The sequence below is a fragment of the Castor canadensis genome, chromosome 11 (assembly GCF_047511655.1).
Source record: "Castor canadensis chromosome 11, mCasCan1.hap1v2, whole genome shotgun sequence".
Lineage (NCBI taxonomy): Eukaryota > Metazoa > Chordata > Mammalia > Rodentia > Castoridae > Castor > Castor canadensis.
In genome coordinates this window covers 22,047,020-22,061,970 of record NC_133396.1, presented here as the reverse complement: position 1 = coordinate 22,061,970, position 14,951 = coordinate 22,047,020, and the positions used below count along the sequence as shown (strand labels likewise).

Sequence of the window (14,951 nt, the reverse complement as noted above, 5' to 3'; positions counted from 1 at the left end):
ACCCGCAATTACGTCGTTTAATGCCAAGACAAGCTACAGCCTGCAGGCTCGCAGGCAACTTGCTCTGAGGACCCCGCGTCAGTACCCAGTGACTGTCCTTTCCAATACCTGATTCAGTCCCGAAATTGGACTTCTGCAAAAACCTATAGCCATCGGTCTCCCTGCGAGGCCGAGCCTCCGGTTACACTTATTCTTCTCTTTCTGGTCTCGTTTCTCATTCCTCTTCTCCAATCTCACAACCACTGTTAGTAAGGCACGCTCGTGGGCGCCTTAGCCGGAAGGAGAAAGGGTCTTAAAGCCGGAAGCCGGAAGTGGACCTGTGAGGACGTGTTCCAAGGAAGCCGGAGCCGGGGGCCGCGCGGCCGGCGACATGGAGCCGCTATACCAACAAACACACAAGTGAGGGCAGCGTCGGGGAACGGGCGGGCGCTAGGAAAGTCGAAGCCAGCCTCTAGGGCTGGGGTCTCGGGCGTCCGCCAGTGTAGAAGTAGAGTCCTTTCGCTAGAGGCCCTCGGAACTTCTCAACTCCAGGCGGGATGCCCAGGGCAGCCCTGGACTGAGGGTCCGTCCCCCGGCCTGCAGACTTTGGGCGGAATGGCTCCTGGGGTCCACAGCTGTGACTGCCTTCTGGGTTGACTGGCTGAAAGGAAAGTGGCACCCACAGGTTGTACTATTTTGTCCAGCACCTGCCAACTCTGTGCTCCCGGTTGGTAGAGATTATGAGGAGAGACGGAGAAGTAGGAGATTCGGCTCCAGGTCCAGAGGCGTTCACTGTTTAGTTGGAGAGTCAGTTTATATCCTGATTTGATATAAATAAAGACAGTGTCTTAATGCAAAGAAATTGCTGTATAGGTAGCATTTACTATTATTGGTAATCGTGTCTGGCTACAGGTTACCTTTAAGGAAATCGAATTGTGGCTTAGCTTCTTATAGCTAAAATTCCTTGGTGCGTCCTTTATTCATATTGGCCTGCGGTTTTTGGAATTGTTGGGTTATGTAGTTGGGTGTAGTAATAAGTAATTATTTTCAAAAATTATGATTTTTATTGTGATAAAATACTGCACTGTTAAGCACATTCAAAATCACAGGCTGGGGGTGTGGCTCAAGTTGTGAAGTTCTTGCCCAGCCAGCATAAGGCTGAGTTCAAACCTCAGTACCATAGAAAAAGAAAACAAATGACAAATACAACAAAACCCACAAAATTCATATCACCACTACCCATTTCTAGAACATTTTCATCATCCCAAACAGAAACTCTGTACCTACTAATTAGTAACTCTGCACTCTTCCATCTAGAGCCCTTGGTAACTTCTGACCTATTTTCTGTCTCTAATTTACCTAAACTAGATAACTTATGTCAGTAGAATCATACAGTATTTGCCCTTTTGTGCCTGACTTATTTCTGTTAGTAATAATGTTTTCAGGGTTTATCTACATTGTAGTATGTATTAGAATTTAATTTCTTTTTATGACTGAATTTTTATTCGTTCATCTCTTGATGGACACTTGGATTAGTTCTGCCTTTTGGCTATTGAGAATAATGCTGTTATGAATATTGGTTTACAAGTATCTATTTTAGTCCCCATTACTAAGAAAGGGCAGATCTTTTACAATAGCAAAGCACAGTGGGCTTAATAGTACCTTATAGTTAATCTGTTAGTTGCTGAATTGATACAATGTAGTAATGGAGCATATTAATTTTACTAGGACTTCCAACCCAGTTTGTAATTATCTCTTACTATGTCCATGAAAGTACAGTGGCGTTAAATCATCACTTTACAGTTACATTCCTTGAAACTCCTGAGCTAACCTGTGCAATGAATTTTTTAAAAAATGAAACTGGAACTTTTTACACTTAATGTATCATTAAGATGAACTTGATAGAGGAGATAATAGCCAGTTTTCTATTTTTGAGATTGCAGTGGTTATAAGGTGTCCACATTTGTCTCCTGTGTAGTCCAAGCTCGGTCTCTTGTCTTGGACTTCATCTCTTGAGATTTTGATTCATAGGTCTGAGGCACAAGAAGCCCCATCAAACAAGCTCTCCATGTGTTTTTTGCTTGTTTGTTTGCTTTTAGTTATTTTTTTTCTGGTGAGATTGGAGTTTGAACTCAGGGCTTCACACTTGCAAAGCTTGTGCTCTACCTCTTGAACTCCACCTCCAGTTTATTTTGCTGTGGTTATTTTGGAGCTGGCCTCTAACCTTGATCTTCCCGATCTCAACCTCCCAAATAGCTAGGATTACAGGTGTGAACTGCTGTACCCAGCTTTTTTACTTTTTTTTGGTGGGATTGGAGTTTGAATTCAGAGCTTTGCCCTCACAAAGCAGATGCTCTACCACTTGAGCCACATTTCAAATCCTCCATGTGGTTTTGATGAGCAACTGGGTTTAAGAACTTTTTTCTCAAGACCAACTTTTTTTTTTTGTGGTCTGGGGTTTGAACCCAAAGCCTTGTGTGTGCTAGACAAATGTTCTACCACTGAGCTACATCCCTAGCTTCAACTTTTCCTTTTATGATTTTGTCTTCTTCTGAGATAAAGGCTAATTTTAGAGGCAAAGTGGGTAAGGTAAAAAAAGTGGTTCCTAGTACTTTTGAGACGGGATCTCACTATGAAGCCCAAGCTGGCCTCAAACTCATAATCCTCCTTCCTCACCTCCGGAGTGCTGGGATTATGTAAAGTACAAAAACAAAAGCAAGAAAACAGTAAACTTCTGTGAAGCTGTATAGGTTAACCAGCCTTTACATTGGGTTCTGTAATTCTTTAAATAATTGTTATTATTGATACCCTTATTTTACAGTTGAGATTGAGGCACTGAGAGTTAAATACTTGCTCAGTGACCCTCTGACCTTCAACCCAGACAGATTCTTTAACTCCTAAATCTGGTTTCCTACTCATGATTGTCAGAGGCAGCATGCAGCAAAGTTGGCTGTGCATGGTGCAAGTGGACCTTTTTTTTTTTTTGGTGCCAGGGTCCCACTATGTTGCTCAGGCTGGCCTGGGACTCATGATCAACGATCCTTTTCCAGGACCCCAGGTAGCTAGGAATGTAGGCATGAACCACTAGACCCTGCTAGTTTCATGGACTTTTAAAGAGCAGTTCCCTTTAAAATTCTTCCTACATCTTCCATAAACCTTGTTTTATAACAAAATAAAAATAGCAGTAGTGCTCCTTGCTTACTTCCTACTAGCTCTCTGCTTGGTAATACACCCACACCCATGGTGGACCCTGTGCTAGATTGGGCTATGACTTCTTTTTTTCTCATGTCCACATTCCCAAGTTGTACTTGGGTTCACTTGTTCCTTATCGGCTGTGAGTGTGTTGTCTGAATTCCCAGTTCCACTGGAAACAGATTTTCCACTTGGCATATTAGTAGTTTCCACCATGCCATTCATACTTGCTGTGTTGTTTGTGTTTATTTCCTCTCAGTGTAGAATGTGGAGATTAGAATCACTTCATTGGTTACATCCTCTAATTCATTCAAAGTAAATAGAAATTGAATGGGAAAGGTGGGTAATGTTTCCCTGCATTTTCTTGAAGTTATCCTTTTTAGCTTAGAAAACAGTAGAACGTAGCTGGTCAAAGAATGCTCTTAGGGTATTATTATCACCTCCTGCTTTCCTCATAGAATCTAAGACTTGAGAGGGACTGGCAAGATCTACTCCAACCAGAAAGACCCTTTGTGAGACCCAAGACAGTCAATGTACTCTGTTTAATCATGTAGGAACTCCTTGATCCCCTTTTCTTTTCTTGAAGAGACAGCTCACAGTTGTAGGTTTTTTCCCTATGTCAGAGAAACTTGGTGTCTTGAAACTTGAACCTTTTGGTTCTGTGACTCTCTTATAAAGCCTCAGCAGCAGAGAATATGCTCATTTCTCCTCCTATGTGTCAACTCTAGCTAATTGAAGAGCATCCCTTGGATGTCATTGTTTAGCCTATTATGAATCCCTCAACCTATAATCTCATCAAGCCATATTTATCATTTTAAACTACCAGTGCCTCTTGAAATCAGCATAGATTTACTGTGGTTTTATTCCCTTGGATTGTTGTTATTGTATAACTCACTCATTTATTGAATGTGTGAATGAAGAAATCAGGGTATGAGTAAATATGTGAATGATGATCCTTATTAAAATGTTGACTCTTAACATCCGGGAAAAATATTTAGTATTTTATTTAGGAACTAGTTCAGTCATATAGAGAATGACATGACTCATGTCAGGACTCATTAATACATGTGCTTCAGATTATTGATTTTGAAGTTGAGTTAAAAGCTCTCATACCTGTTCTCCCCCTCAGCCCCAGAAGTTGGCACACTCCTATCCATGATTTTGTTCTTCCTGGGTTTTTTTTTTGTTTTGTTTTTTATTTTTTTTGGTACTGGGGTTTGAACTGCCTTGCTAGGTAGGCACTATACCACTTGAGCCACTCCATCAGCCCTTTCTCATGTTGGTTATTTTCGAAATGGGCTGTCTTGAACTGTTTCCCCGGGCTGGTTTTGAACCTTGATCATCTGGATCTCTTCCTCCTGAGTAGCCACACCAGAATCTCTTCAGGACCTATTACTAGAAATGTAATGCTGGATGCATATTATTTCACTCGCCTATGTCATTGTATTTCTCAAGTTTTAAACTGTGTCAATCTGATTGGAACAATGTGATCTTGTTAGTTTTAATTTGCATTTTCCTGAGTTACTGGTAAAGGTTAGCATCTCTTCCTGTGTTTATTGACCATTTGGATTTCTGTTTTTTTATTTTTTCTTGTTATTATTTTTGTTTTTAAGACAAGAATCCCATTATGTTGCCCACGCCTGCCTTAAATTTGTAATCCTCCTGCCTTACTTACTTAGCTTCCCAAGTGCTGGGAAAACAAGTGTGCACCACCATACTTCACTTGAGTTTTCTTTTCTGTTATTTGCTCTTTGCCCATTTTTTAAAATGCTTCATTTGACATTTGTTACTGGTTTTTAACAGTTCTTAATATATTCTGGATATCAGTTCTTGTTATCTGCTGTGGATAGCTCAGATTATCTTCCAGTCTGTGCCATCTTTTTTCCTTTTTTTTTAAAATGATGCTTTTGATGTAAAGAAGCTTTTTGTTATTAATATAGTCAGATTTATCAGTCATTTCCTTTATGGTTTGTGAGGGTTTGGGGTAGGTTTTTTTTTTTTTAAATTTTTGACTTATGTAAGAAGTCCTTTATCCTGAGCTCATTTTTGTACTTATTTTCTTCAGAGAGTTTGAAAGCATTGCTCTTTCATTCAGTTTTTTGGTTTTTTTAAATATTTGGCAGTACTAGGGTTTGAACTTAGGGCCTCACACTTGCTAATAGGTGCTCTCCCTTTTGAGCCATTCTGCCATCCTTACATTTAGTTTTTAAACTGTCTTGAGTTTCTGTATGTGTGTTAATATGAAGTGTCTTTTTTCCATATGGATAACAAACTGAGCTATCAAGCTTCTCAGGGACACAAGTCTTGCCTAGGAAGACTCTGGAAGTCCTTAAGACAGCTGGCCTAGCTTCTTCTAGTGTCTTTCTGGTGTCATATTTAAAAGTCCTGAAAAAGACTAGAGGCAAGCTGAAACCAAGTGTGGGCTCTGGGTCATGGTCTGTAATGCTTATGGTAGAGGAGAATTGTTGAGCTTTCCCTCCTGGGTTGGGGATAGGGCCCCCTTCACATGGACTCTAATGTGGAGAGACATAAGCACCAGGAGGCATTGTTGTCCTAGGCAGTACAGTATTCTAAGGAGTGATGATGAGGACCCCTGGGAAGTATTCTGAGGGTGACCTTGGCCAGGTCCTACAGAACCTGCAGAAAAAGCTCTGGGGCCTGGTGTCTGGGACGATGTTGTATTTCTAAATGAGACTGCAGTCCCTCCAATTGCCATAGAAAGATGTTTACCAAACATGAGCTCCCTATCTTTCAGGGCCTTCCTCTACCTCGCCTATTCCATTCCCCTCTCTGACAGACTGTCCTTCAAGCAGGCCAGGCTGCTTATAATTCACATGACGTGCCTCACATGCCTTTTGCATATCATTTTCTTCCTTCACTAAATCCTGTCTCCCTTCTTCAAAGTAGTGCTCAAAACTCCCTCTGTCCACAAAACTTCCCAGTTTATGCCTTCTCAGCCCCAGCCCTTCATTTGCCTCGCACTGCTGCTTGTAGCTCCTCAGCTTTCTATTTGTTTATACTTACGTGTGTTGGTTTTCTTGTAATTCTTCTCAGGGCTTTTTCAGGTCTATCTTGCCTGTCATTCCTAATTACATTGTTTCTCAAGAACAGGGATTATATCTCCCTTGCCCTTTGACTCTTGCTAGTACAGATCAGCGCTCAGCAAGCACATTGGGTCATAGAACAGAGTGGGATCAGCTGGATCTTGGTTGAAGTTTATCACTCCCTGTGTGACCTTGTGCAAGTTACATAACCTTTCTGTGTTTCAGTTATTTATAAAATGAGAATGATGATAGTACTTTCCTCATAGGCTGTTGACTTTATTGTGTCTTGAATACAGTAAGCAGTTACTCAATGCTGTCTGTTGATATTATTATTACTATTGGCATTTACATGTTAGAAATCATGCCAGAACGGGTGGCCTAAAGTACCACATACAGATTTTACAGTTCAGCAATGCTGTCAGTTTAAATCAGTTACATGTTGGCATCAGAAAAATTGCCTTTCCTGGTTGAAGCGCTGTTGATTATTCCTGTCTCACTCATTTCCTCCCTCTTCCTTTGATAGGCAGGTCCATGAGATCCAGTCTCACATGGGACGCCTGGAGACAGCAGACAAGCAGTCTGTACACTGTGAGTAATTAACTATGGAGACCAGAGTCCTTTCTCTGATGACATGGTGCTAATGGGCTGGGTTTCCTGCCTGCATTCTGCCTCGGGGGCTTAGTGATTCAGCATGGAATGAGTTTTGTTGTTAGGGTGGACAGAAAAAACCCTTTGGCAAAGTCACTGATTTCCTTGATTGTGCCCTTTGGAATCCCTCAAGTCTTATCCCCCATTACCTCTCCACTCAACCTGACATGGCCCTGAAAGTTCTTTTCCCCATCTGTCTTAATCTAATTTCCAAGTCCTTAGAGGAATGCACTCCATAAAAATTCAGAGATCTTTCACTGGAATTGGCCATTTCTTCTGAGCTGAGAACTCTGGCATTTTAGGGGGATTATTCAGAAACAAATAGCAATATTAGTTTAGTTCCCATACAGTGATGGCTTTTATTTAGGGTTTTTTTTTCCCCCTGTTCTAAAAAAAGGCCCTTAGCCAGGCACCTGTGGTTTACACCTGTAATTCTGGCTACTTGGGAGGCTGAGATCAGGAGGATTAGGCCAGCCCGAAAAATAGTTTGCAGGACCCCATATCCAAAATAACCAGAGCAAAATGGGCTAGAGGTGTAGCTCAAGTGGTAGCTTTGCAAGTGCAAAGCCCTAAGGTCAAACCCCAGTCCCACCAAAGAAAGGTGAGGGGGAAGGAAGGAAGGCCCTTTTATTGAGTCAGCTATATGGATGTTTCTGCAGAAGTTCTTGTCACCACTGCCCATGGTGAAGAGATGTTTCTTCATCTCTTTCCACAACTATAAAAGCATCTCTGCATATCACAGCATGCTAATCTAAACTGTGTTTGCTGCAGGTACGAAGGCCTAGGAAGGGACGGTGCCACTGATGTCACTTCTTGGTGGAGCAAGAAGCCACCTGAATGCTTTCTTTAGTGCACAGTTCAGTTTCTGTACATTGGACTTTGTTTGCCTTCCCAACAATCTCATTGTTACGTGATTAGAAGTGGAAAGAGGTCATTTTGACTGTCTTATCAAAAGGGATAAGGAAAATAATTATCACATCTTCTTACCTCTGGATTCTTTCCTGGGCCTTTCCTACTGATATGTGGTCTATTTTGAGGACTCCAACATAGCCTGGCCCACCCATTCTTACAGAAAGTCTTAAAGGAGCTCTTTTGTATCTTTCCATGCTAATCTTCTCTTTTATGCTTTTTTTTAAAAAAACACCTCACTACTTTAGGGAATTCAATTGGCAGTCTTTATAATCCATATTTGAAACTAATCTTAAAAAAAAAAAAAATCTATATCAGAAAATTTAACTAAAGATACTATTCAGGCAACCTTTAAATGTTTATTTTCCAAAGGTAGGAAAGGTAGGAAATGCATTTCTATAGATCTTCCTTCAGCTTAAAAAAAAAAAAAAAAGAAACCTGCCGCTGTTATGTTATTAACAGCTATGGGCAGTTTGTGTGTGTTTGTGTGTGTGTATGCATATATGCACATATATACATATAGTTTGAAATATTTACAGTATACCTTGAATTTTTTTCACCCGTTTGTGTACAAATTTTTTTCCCTTTGAAATAATGTTTTTTAGTTTATTGGATATGGAAAAATATGTTTGATTTATCATTCTAATTTAAGTTCACTGTCTCTTTTCCAGCAATTATTCTTTTTTCTCTTTTGTGCAGTAGTAGAAAACGAAATCCAAGCAAGCATAGACCAGATATTCAGCCGTCTAGAACGTCTGGAGATTTTGTCGAGCAAGGAACCACCTAATAAAAGGCAGAATGCCAAACTGTGAGTGCTGACCTCTGACATGGGTTCTGATACCTCATACTCATGGCAGTTCTTTTTCCCAGGGGAGGCTATGGGACATTCTGAAAATCCATGTACATACTGAAAAACTAAGACTATGCAAAAGAGAAAGTTCCCCAGAAGGGTATAGTTGTTTCTCAGTGGTACCTCAAAATCAAAAGCCTGTGGGGTTTGTGGCACAGAGCCTGTGATTCCTTTCCCTCTTTGGTATCATTCTGCATATTTGCCTTTAGTTCTCTTTTTCTGACAAGACCCCTGACCACTTGAAGCCTTAATGCTGCCGGGGAGGTTGGCTCTGCTGTTTGGGTCCCACCTAGTTTTTGAATTGAAATGAAATTGTGCTCTTAATCACTTCAGTCAGTCTATTTATAATGAAATAGTGATCTAATGTTTGATACTCTACCATGAAATTCGAATGAAACCACCCCCATCCCATGCCCCCAAAAGTTTTATGAAACTTCATTGATGCTTTACTTCAAAGAGAGATGTAATCCATAAGAAGGTCAGGAAGGGGTCACTGAACCTGCTTCCTTTCACCTGTTCCCTGACATGCATCCAGAATCAGAGACCAGCAGATATTTAAGTGCAGCTCCTGGGATTGTATATGTTACCATTCACTTGAACCTTGAGCTACTATCTTTACTTTCAACATCATTGAGCAACATACATCATTGAGCAACATAAGATTTCTGGGGATGGCATGGGGTGGTGTGTGAGGAGAAGTAAGGAAATGTCTTTTCTGAGTACAAAGCCTAGCTGCCCCAGATTGTGCCTCCCTGGGTTCCTGGAACTTAATCTTTCTCTTCATCAATTCCAGTCGTGTTGACCAGTTGAAGTATGATGTCCAGCACCTGCAGACTGCTCTCAGAAACTTCCAGCACCGGCGCTATGCCAGGGAGCAGCAAGAGAGACAGCGAGAGGAGCTTCTGTCTCGTACCTTCACCACTAACGTAAGCCAGACACTGAATAGGCACTTGACAGGTGTCAGGGCTTAGTGCAGATTGCTGAGATTCACCTTTTAGGTGAGCCTGAAGCTAACTAATGAGGAAGAGACCAGCTGGAAATGACAGGGGACTTTGTGCATGGCCACTGAGACTAGACCCAGACAAGGAATTTCTCTTTCCAACACAAAACCTGAAAAGGAAGCAGTTAAATTGAGGGAATGAGCAGAGGTGAAAATTACCTGGTTTAACTGGTTTGCTATAGAGGTGGAAGTTCACATGGTCGAAATGTTTTTGTGATCAGATAGACCCAGATGATTAAAATTTAGACCATTTGTAGAGGCAGCATTTCAAAGCTGCCTCGGGGCAGTTGCCATTGTGCAGTATGTGTGTGGTTCCAGTGGCAGATGCATTAAAATATTTTTGCCCCTAGTCTGAGCAGCAGTTTGGAGGAATTGTTAACAGATGTTTAGTATTTGATGGACTGCCTGACTTGAGTCTGTTTGAAAATGGCCTGATGGTTTGATTTTTCAGAAGCCATTGTCTCTGCCTTCTAGTCTCAGGGTTATTCCCTGCATGTGGCTGTAGAACGCACCGGTCTTTTCTGTGTCTTTTGTAATGTTCCACCACATGAGGTGGGTTTTGGTTTTTTGTATTTTGTTTCTTACAGAGGGGTTTAATTTCTAAAGAGGTGTTCGCTCTCTAAGCCTGTCACTTTGCAGAGGTATAACTCATTGCTCCATCCATGCAATGCAGTACATTTCTCCAGGTGTTTTGGAATGGGCCTGCATAGTTGTCATTTTTCCAGAGCACGCAGTTAGGTCATGATGATTAACAATTTACAGTTGTACCATAAGACATACAAAAAACATTGCATGGGCTTTTGATAGTTAAGATGTTGCATTCAGGCCTTTTTTAGGCCAGGGGATGATCTCTTAGGGTTATTTTGTTGCTTGCCAGCCTGATGTGATGCTGTCTATACATAGGCCCTTAATAAATATTGACTTGCCAAATGAAACTTCTTCCTGGTCATTTTGCCATCTGGAGCTATAATATATTTAATACGTTTTTCTGAGAGATAATGGTCTATCAGCCAAACCTTTTTGTGTGGGAAGGTATTTGTATAAAAATAGCATTCACTAAGTACTTGTCAAATAAATGAAGGGACAGTTCTCCTTGATTTTCTTTTTTTTTCCTGTTTCTTTTTTTTTCTATTTCTTTCTTTTTCTTTATGACTGGAGTTTGAACAGGGCCTTGTGCTTGCTAGACAAGTGCTCTGTCCAGCTCCCTTTTTTGCTTTCGTTATTTTTCAGCAAGATCTAGCATTTTACCTGGGGCTGGCTTCAAACTGCAATCATATCTACACCTCCCGCCTAGTGGGATCACAAGCATGTGTCAATATGCCTGGCTCATTTGTTGAGATGGGGGTTTCACTAAATTTTTGCTGGGACTGGCCTCAAACTGTGATATTCCTGATCTCTGCCTTTGAGTAGCTGGGATTACAGATGTGAGCTACTGCATGCAGCAGTTTTTTGGGTTTTTTTTTTTTTTTTTGAGGAATGGCCTTTCTGGGGTTCTGAACTCAGGGCCTCATGCTTGCTAGGCAGGTGCTCTATCACTTGAGCCATGCCTTCTGCCCATGGTTTTCTTAAACACTAGAGTCTTTTGACTTAATGAGCGCCAGCTGTGTGTAGAATCATGCGAATATTAATAAACCTGACTCTTCCCTTTGAGGTACTCCCATGTTAGCAGCAATGACTGAAAAATGTATCTGAACTTCAGAAGCAGAGAAAAGGAGATTTAACTTCTTTGTGCTGATGGAAGCTGGCATTTAGGTGGTAAAGACAGTGCTCTTGGCAGGAGTTTTTGCTGGTCAGAAGGCAGGAAGGAGAAGGGAACCGTGTCACAGCTGGCAATGACTGGCTCCTGCCCACTTCCAGTGTGAAAGGAAAGCCAACAGATTTGAACTTGGTGTTTCTTTCTATAACATGGTTAAGAGCAGGCCCTGCACTCACTACCAGTATTTCTGCCCTACTGGATTTCTTACCAGCTGTGTGATCTTAGACAAGTTATTCTAGCTCTCTGAGCCTCACTTTCTTCATATGTAAAATGGGGAAAGTTAGAGTAACTACTTCATAGAATGGGAATTGAGTGATTTTAGAATAGTGAACTTTTGAAGTGGAAAGTACTTGATCAGTACAAGTTGAAATTAGAAATTTGAATTAGATTTTCAGATTAGGGCTACTCAGCTGGTAACATCTATGTTAATATTCCAATCTGAAAAATCTCTGAAATCTGAGATACTTGGTTCTAAGCATTTCAGATAAGGGCTACTCAACCTGTATTCTTTATTTTTCTCCCTTTGTTTCTTTAGCAAACTTTTCTTGCCTGCTCAGGAGTGTATTCCCATCCTGAACACCCTTAGGCCTTCAATAGAAAGCATGGTCTCTTTGATCCTTAGTCTCAGTCTAATCAGGGGGATAAGCTATAGATAAAATAGCTAAAGACCAAAAGCAAACATTTAATGCCGCATTAAGGGGAAGCCAAGTAAAGGAACACTTGGGACAGCTGTCTTAGTGAGGATTCAGAGAAAGCTTCAGGAGACACCCAGTGAGATCTTGAAGGAATAGCTTTTCCTCAGTGGGAAGATGATACACAGAAACTAACAGTGCTTGTGTAATGAAACTCATTTGAAGAGTCACAATTCTGAGAAAACTTCCTCCTTTTCTGTGTGAACAGAGACTTCTACCACCTTTGCTTTGCTTTCTCTTCCCTATTGGGGTCTCTCGTTCTTGCACCGTTTTAGACTCTGGCTGTTCTGGCTTAGCTTTTGCCAAAAGGCAGGGCAGTCAGATGCAGAAGTACCTCAAGGAGTGACTAGCAGGCAAAGCTAATTAAGTGCCCATGTTTCTTTCACAGGACTCTGACACCACCATACCCATGGATGAATCACTGCAGTTTAACTCCTCCCTCCAGAACATTCACCATGGCATGGATGACCTCATTGGAGGCGGGCACAGTATTCTGGAGGGACTGAGGGCCCAGAGACTGACCTTGAAGGTGGGGTCCCTGCTGGGAAACAGGGAGAAAGCCTCTTTTTTGGGCTTCATCCTTCAGTTTAGAGCCTGCATTTTCATTTTGATTATGTGTCCTCAGGTTTTGATATTGTGATGGTGAGACAGAGCCCTCGAGTTTGTAATCCTTCATATTGGAGTTGAATTATTGTAAGCCCAAAAGTAACCAAATCCCCTTTGCCAGAGCTGGAAACGAACCATTAAGTGGCCTCTCTTTGTGTCCAGGTCTTTCCCCATTTACTGAACCTACATGAAATGACTGCTACTACAAAGGGAAAGTTCTGTTAAAGACTTTGCTCTCATAAGAATGAAGATGTGGCTGCACTCTAAGGTGGTTTCCCTTAGGATCCCAGCTGTGGACTGCCTTCTATCTGAGGCCTTATTGTGCTTCAGTCCTGACTCCCCATGGGTGAGGTATTTGGTCTGCTGAAGATTATAGTAGATAGCTTCTAGACCACGTGGAGGTGACCCCAGCCACCCTTCACTCTATAGCCACAGGTATTCCTCAAAGTCCTGCCCCACTGGCACTACTGAGACTCCGACCCCTTGGGAGTGGTTTACAGAAACATTGTACAGACTCTGATGTCAGTCATGATGTTTCAGCCTCAGCCCTTTTCCTGTGTCAGCCCTGGTGGCTAATGGGGTGTGGGCTTTGCCTGTTATCAGGGTGTGGTCCCCTGGAATGAAGCCCTCCCAGTCACTGAACTATGAGAAATAGTCATTCGGAAGCATAAGCGTTATCTTAGTTATTGTTGGACCATATTGAGCCTGTCAGCCCTGCAGGACTCGGTACATTTCTTCACCAGGGAGAGGGTCAGGCAGACTGTGGTGACACTTGCTTCCTGCTGACAGTTTATGCATTTCAAATGGCCTGGAAAGGTGCTCCCCTTTCAGAACAACCACTGCAGTAATCTTAATGGTACGTGTTGACTGGCCTGACCTTTCTGTAGAGAGCTGTTCTTTCCATAGCTCAGGAAAAGAGTCAAGCATTTTAGGACAAGGCTCCATGTGACACTGATGCAGAGCCAGTGGGGGTAGAGCTTATTAGAGCAAGTGTTAGCTTCCTACTAAAGTCTGGCGTAACTGAACAGGCCACGTGTCTTTTGCTACCCTCACTGTTACCAGCAGTGGCTTGCTGAGAAGCCTGTCCAGATGGTTAGAGGTTGAACTTGAAGGTTTCTTTTTTCTTTCTTTTGGTGGTACTGTGGTTTTGAACTCAGGGTCTTATGCCTGTGAGATGGGTGCTTTGCCTGGGGCCAATGCCGTGGACCGAAATCCTTCTGCCTACACCTCCCACCACAAGCATACGTCACCACATTTAGCTTATTGGTTGAAGTGGGGGTCATTCGCTATCTTTTTGTCTGGACTGTCTTCTAATGGTGATCCTCCTGATCAGTGCCTCCAAATACCTGGGATTGCATGTATGAGAACCTGGAGGTTCTAACTCACTTTTTTCTGTACACCATGTCTCTTGATACTGCCTCTGCCAGGGAATCTTCTGCCTACACTGTTTGAAAGGAACACGAGGGAGCTTGAAGGAGCTGGGATGAAATATCCTGATTTGGGCCCACGTGTGGTTAAAAGAACAGTTTGCAGTGTGTGGGCACTTCCAGGGAGTTTTAGAAGCTTGATCCATGAACCTTGTATAATGATGAAATAATCTGTGCTTTCAGAGTAAGACATGATCTTTAGCAAGTATCATTTTTGTTGTCACTGTCGTGAAAAAGCATTTTTCTCATCTCCTCTGTCAGCAGACAAGTTGGACTTGAGATTATTTATTTATTTATTTATTCATTCATTTACTTATTTAGAGGTACTGGTGATTGAACCCAAGATCGGGTTCATAGGCTAAGCAAACACTCTACCATGGAGCCATGCCCTTAGCTCTTGAGATTGCTTAATGAGGCGGGTTAATCCTTGTTTGGGCAGAACACTGGCTCTGAATTCCTGTCCATGATACCTCTTGTTCTCCCACCCCAGCCCTGTCTCTCAGTTGCTTGTCAAGGTGTTCATTTAAGGAAGTGGGTTTCGGGGGGTAGGCTACATCCATATAATGAAGTACATGTGTGTAACATGTATATAAGTAATTTGTGAACTGCCCCTGCACTCACTTGTATTTGTTTCTTCATAAGAGATTTAATGTGCTCTAAAAAGTTACAAAGTAGTGAGGAAGGCAGAAGGGATGGTTTGAGCTATTGGTTTTGTTTTGGTGCTAGGTGGTGACATTTTTATAAGGGGCTTTAAGTTATTGTGGTGGTATCTGTTTGTCATGTTTCTATCTCTTTTTTTTCCTACTTCAAACTCTTTTGTAAATATGAACTTTGGCCCACACATTGCA

The 14,951-nt window shown here is 41.9% G+C and overlaps 1 protein-coding gene across 6 annotated transcripts in view; it reads left to right on the top strand.

Moving 5' to 3' along the window:
• The first annotated feature begins 293 nt into the window (after positions 1 to 293).
• The window catches only part of Gosr2 (golgi SNAP receptor complex member 2), a 36,912-nt gene continuing 22,254 nt past the window's right edge, over positions 294 to 14,951 (top strand). For 5 of the 6 annotated variants that reach the window (XR_012438572.1, XM_074045807.1, XM_074045806.1 and 2 more), the window contains exons 1-5: positions 294 to 399; positions 6,739 to 6,803; positions 8,472 to 8,580; positions 9,416 to 9,548; positions 12,459 to 12,599. Coding sequence is in view for 5 of the 6 variants with exons in the window: in XM_074045807.1 (XP_073901908.1) it covers positions 371 to 399; positions 6,739 to 6,803; positions 8,472 to 8,580; positions 9,416 to 9,548; positions 12,459 to 12,599 (477 nt within the window). In the remaining variant the exon portion in view is untranslated. The remainder of the gene's footprint in view (positions 400 to 6,738; positions 6,804 to 8,471; positions 8,581 to 9,415; positions 9,549 to 12,458; positions 12,600 to 14,951) is intronic. The other variant, XM_074045808.1, reaches the window with a different exon arrangement.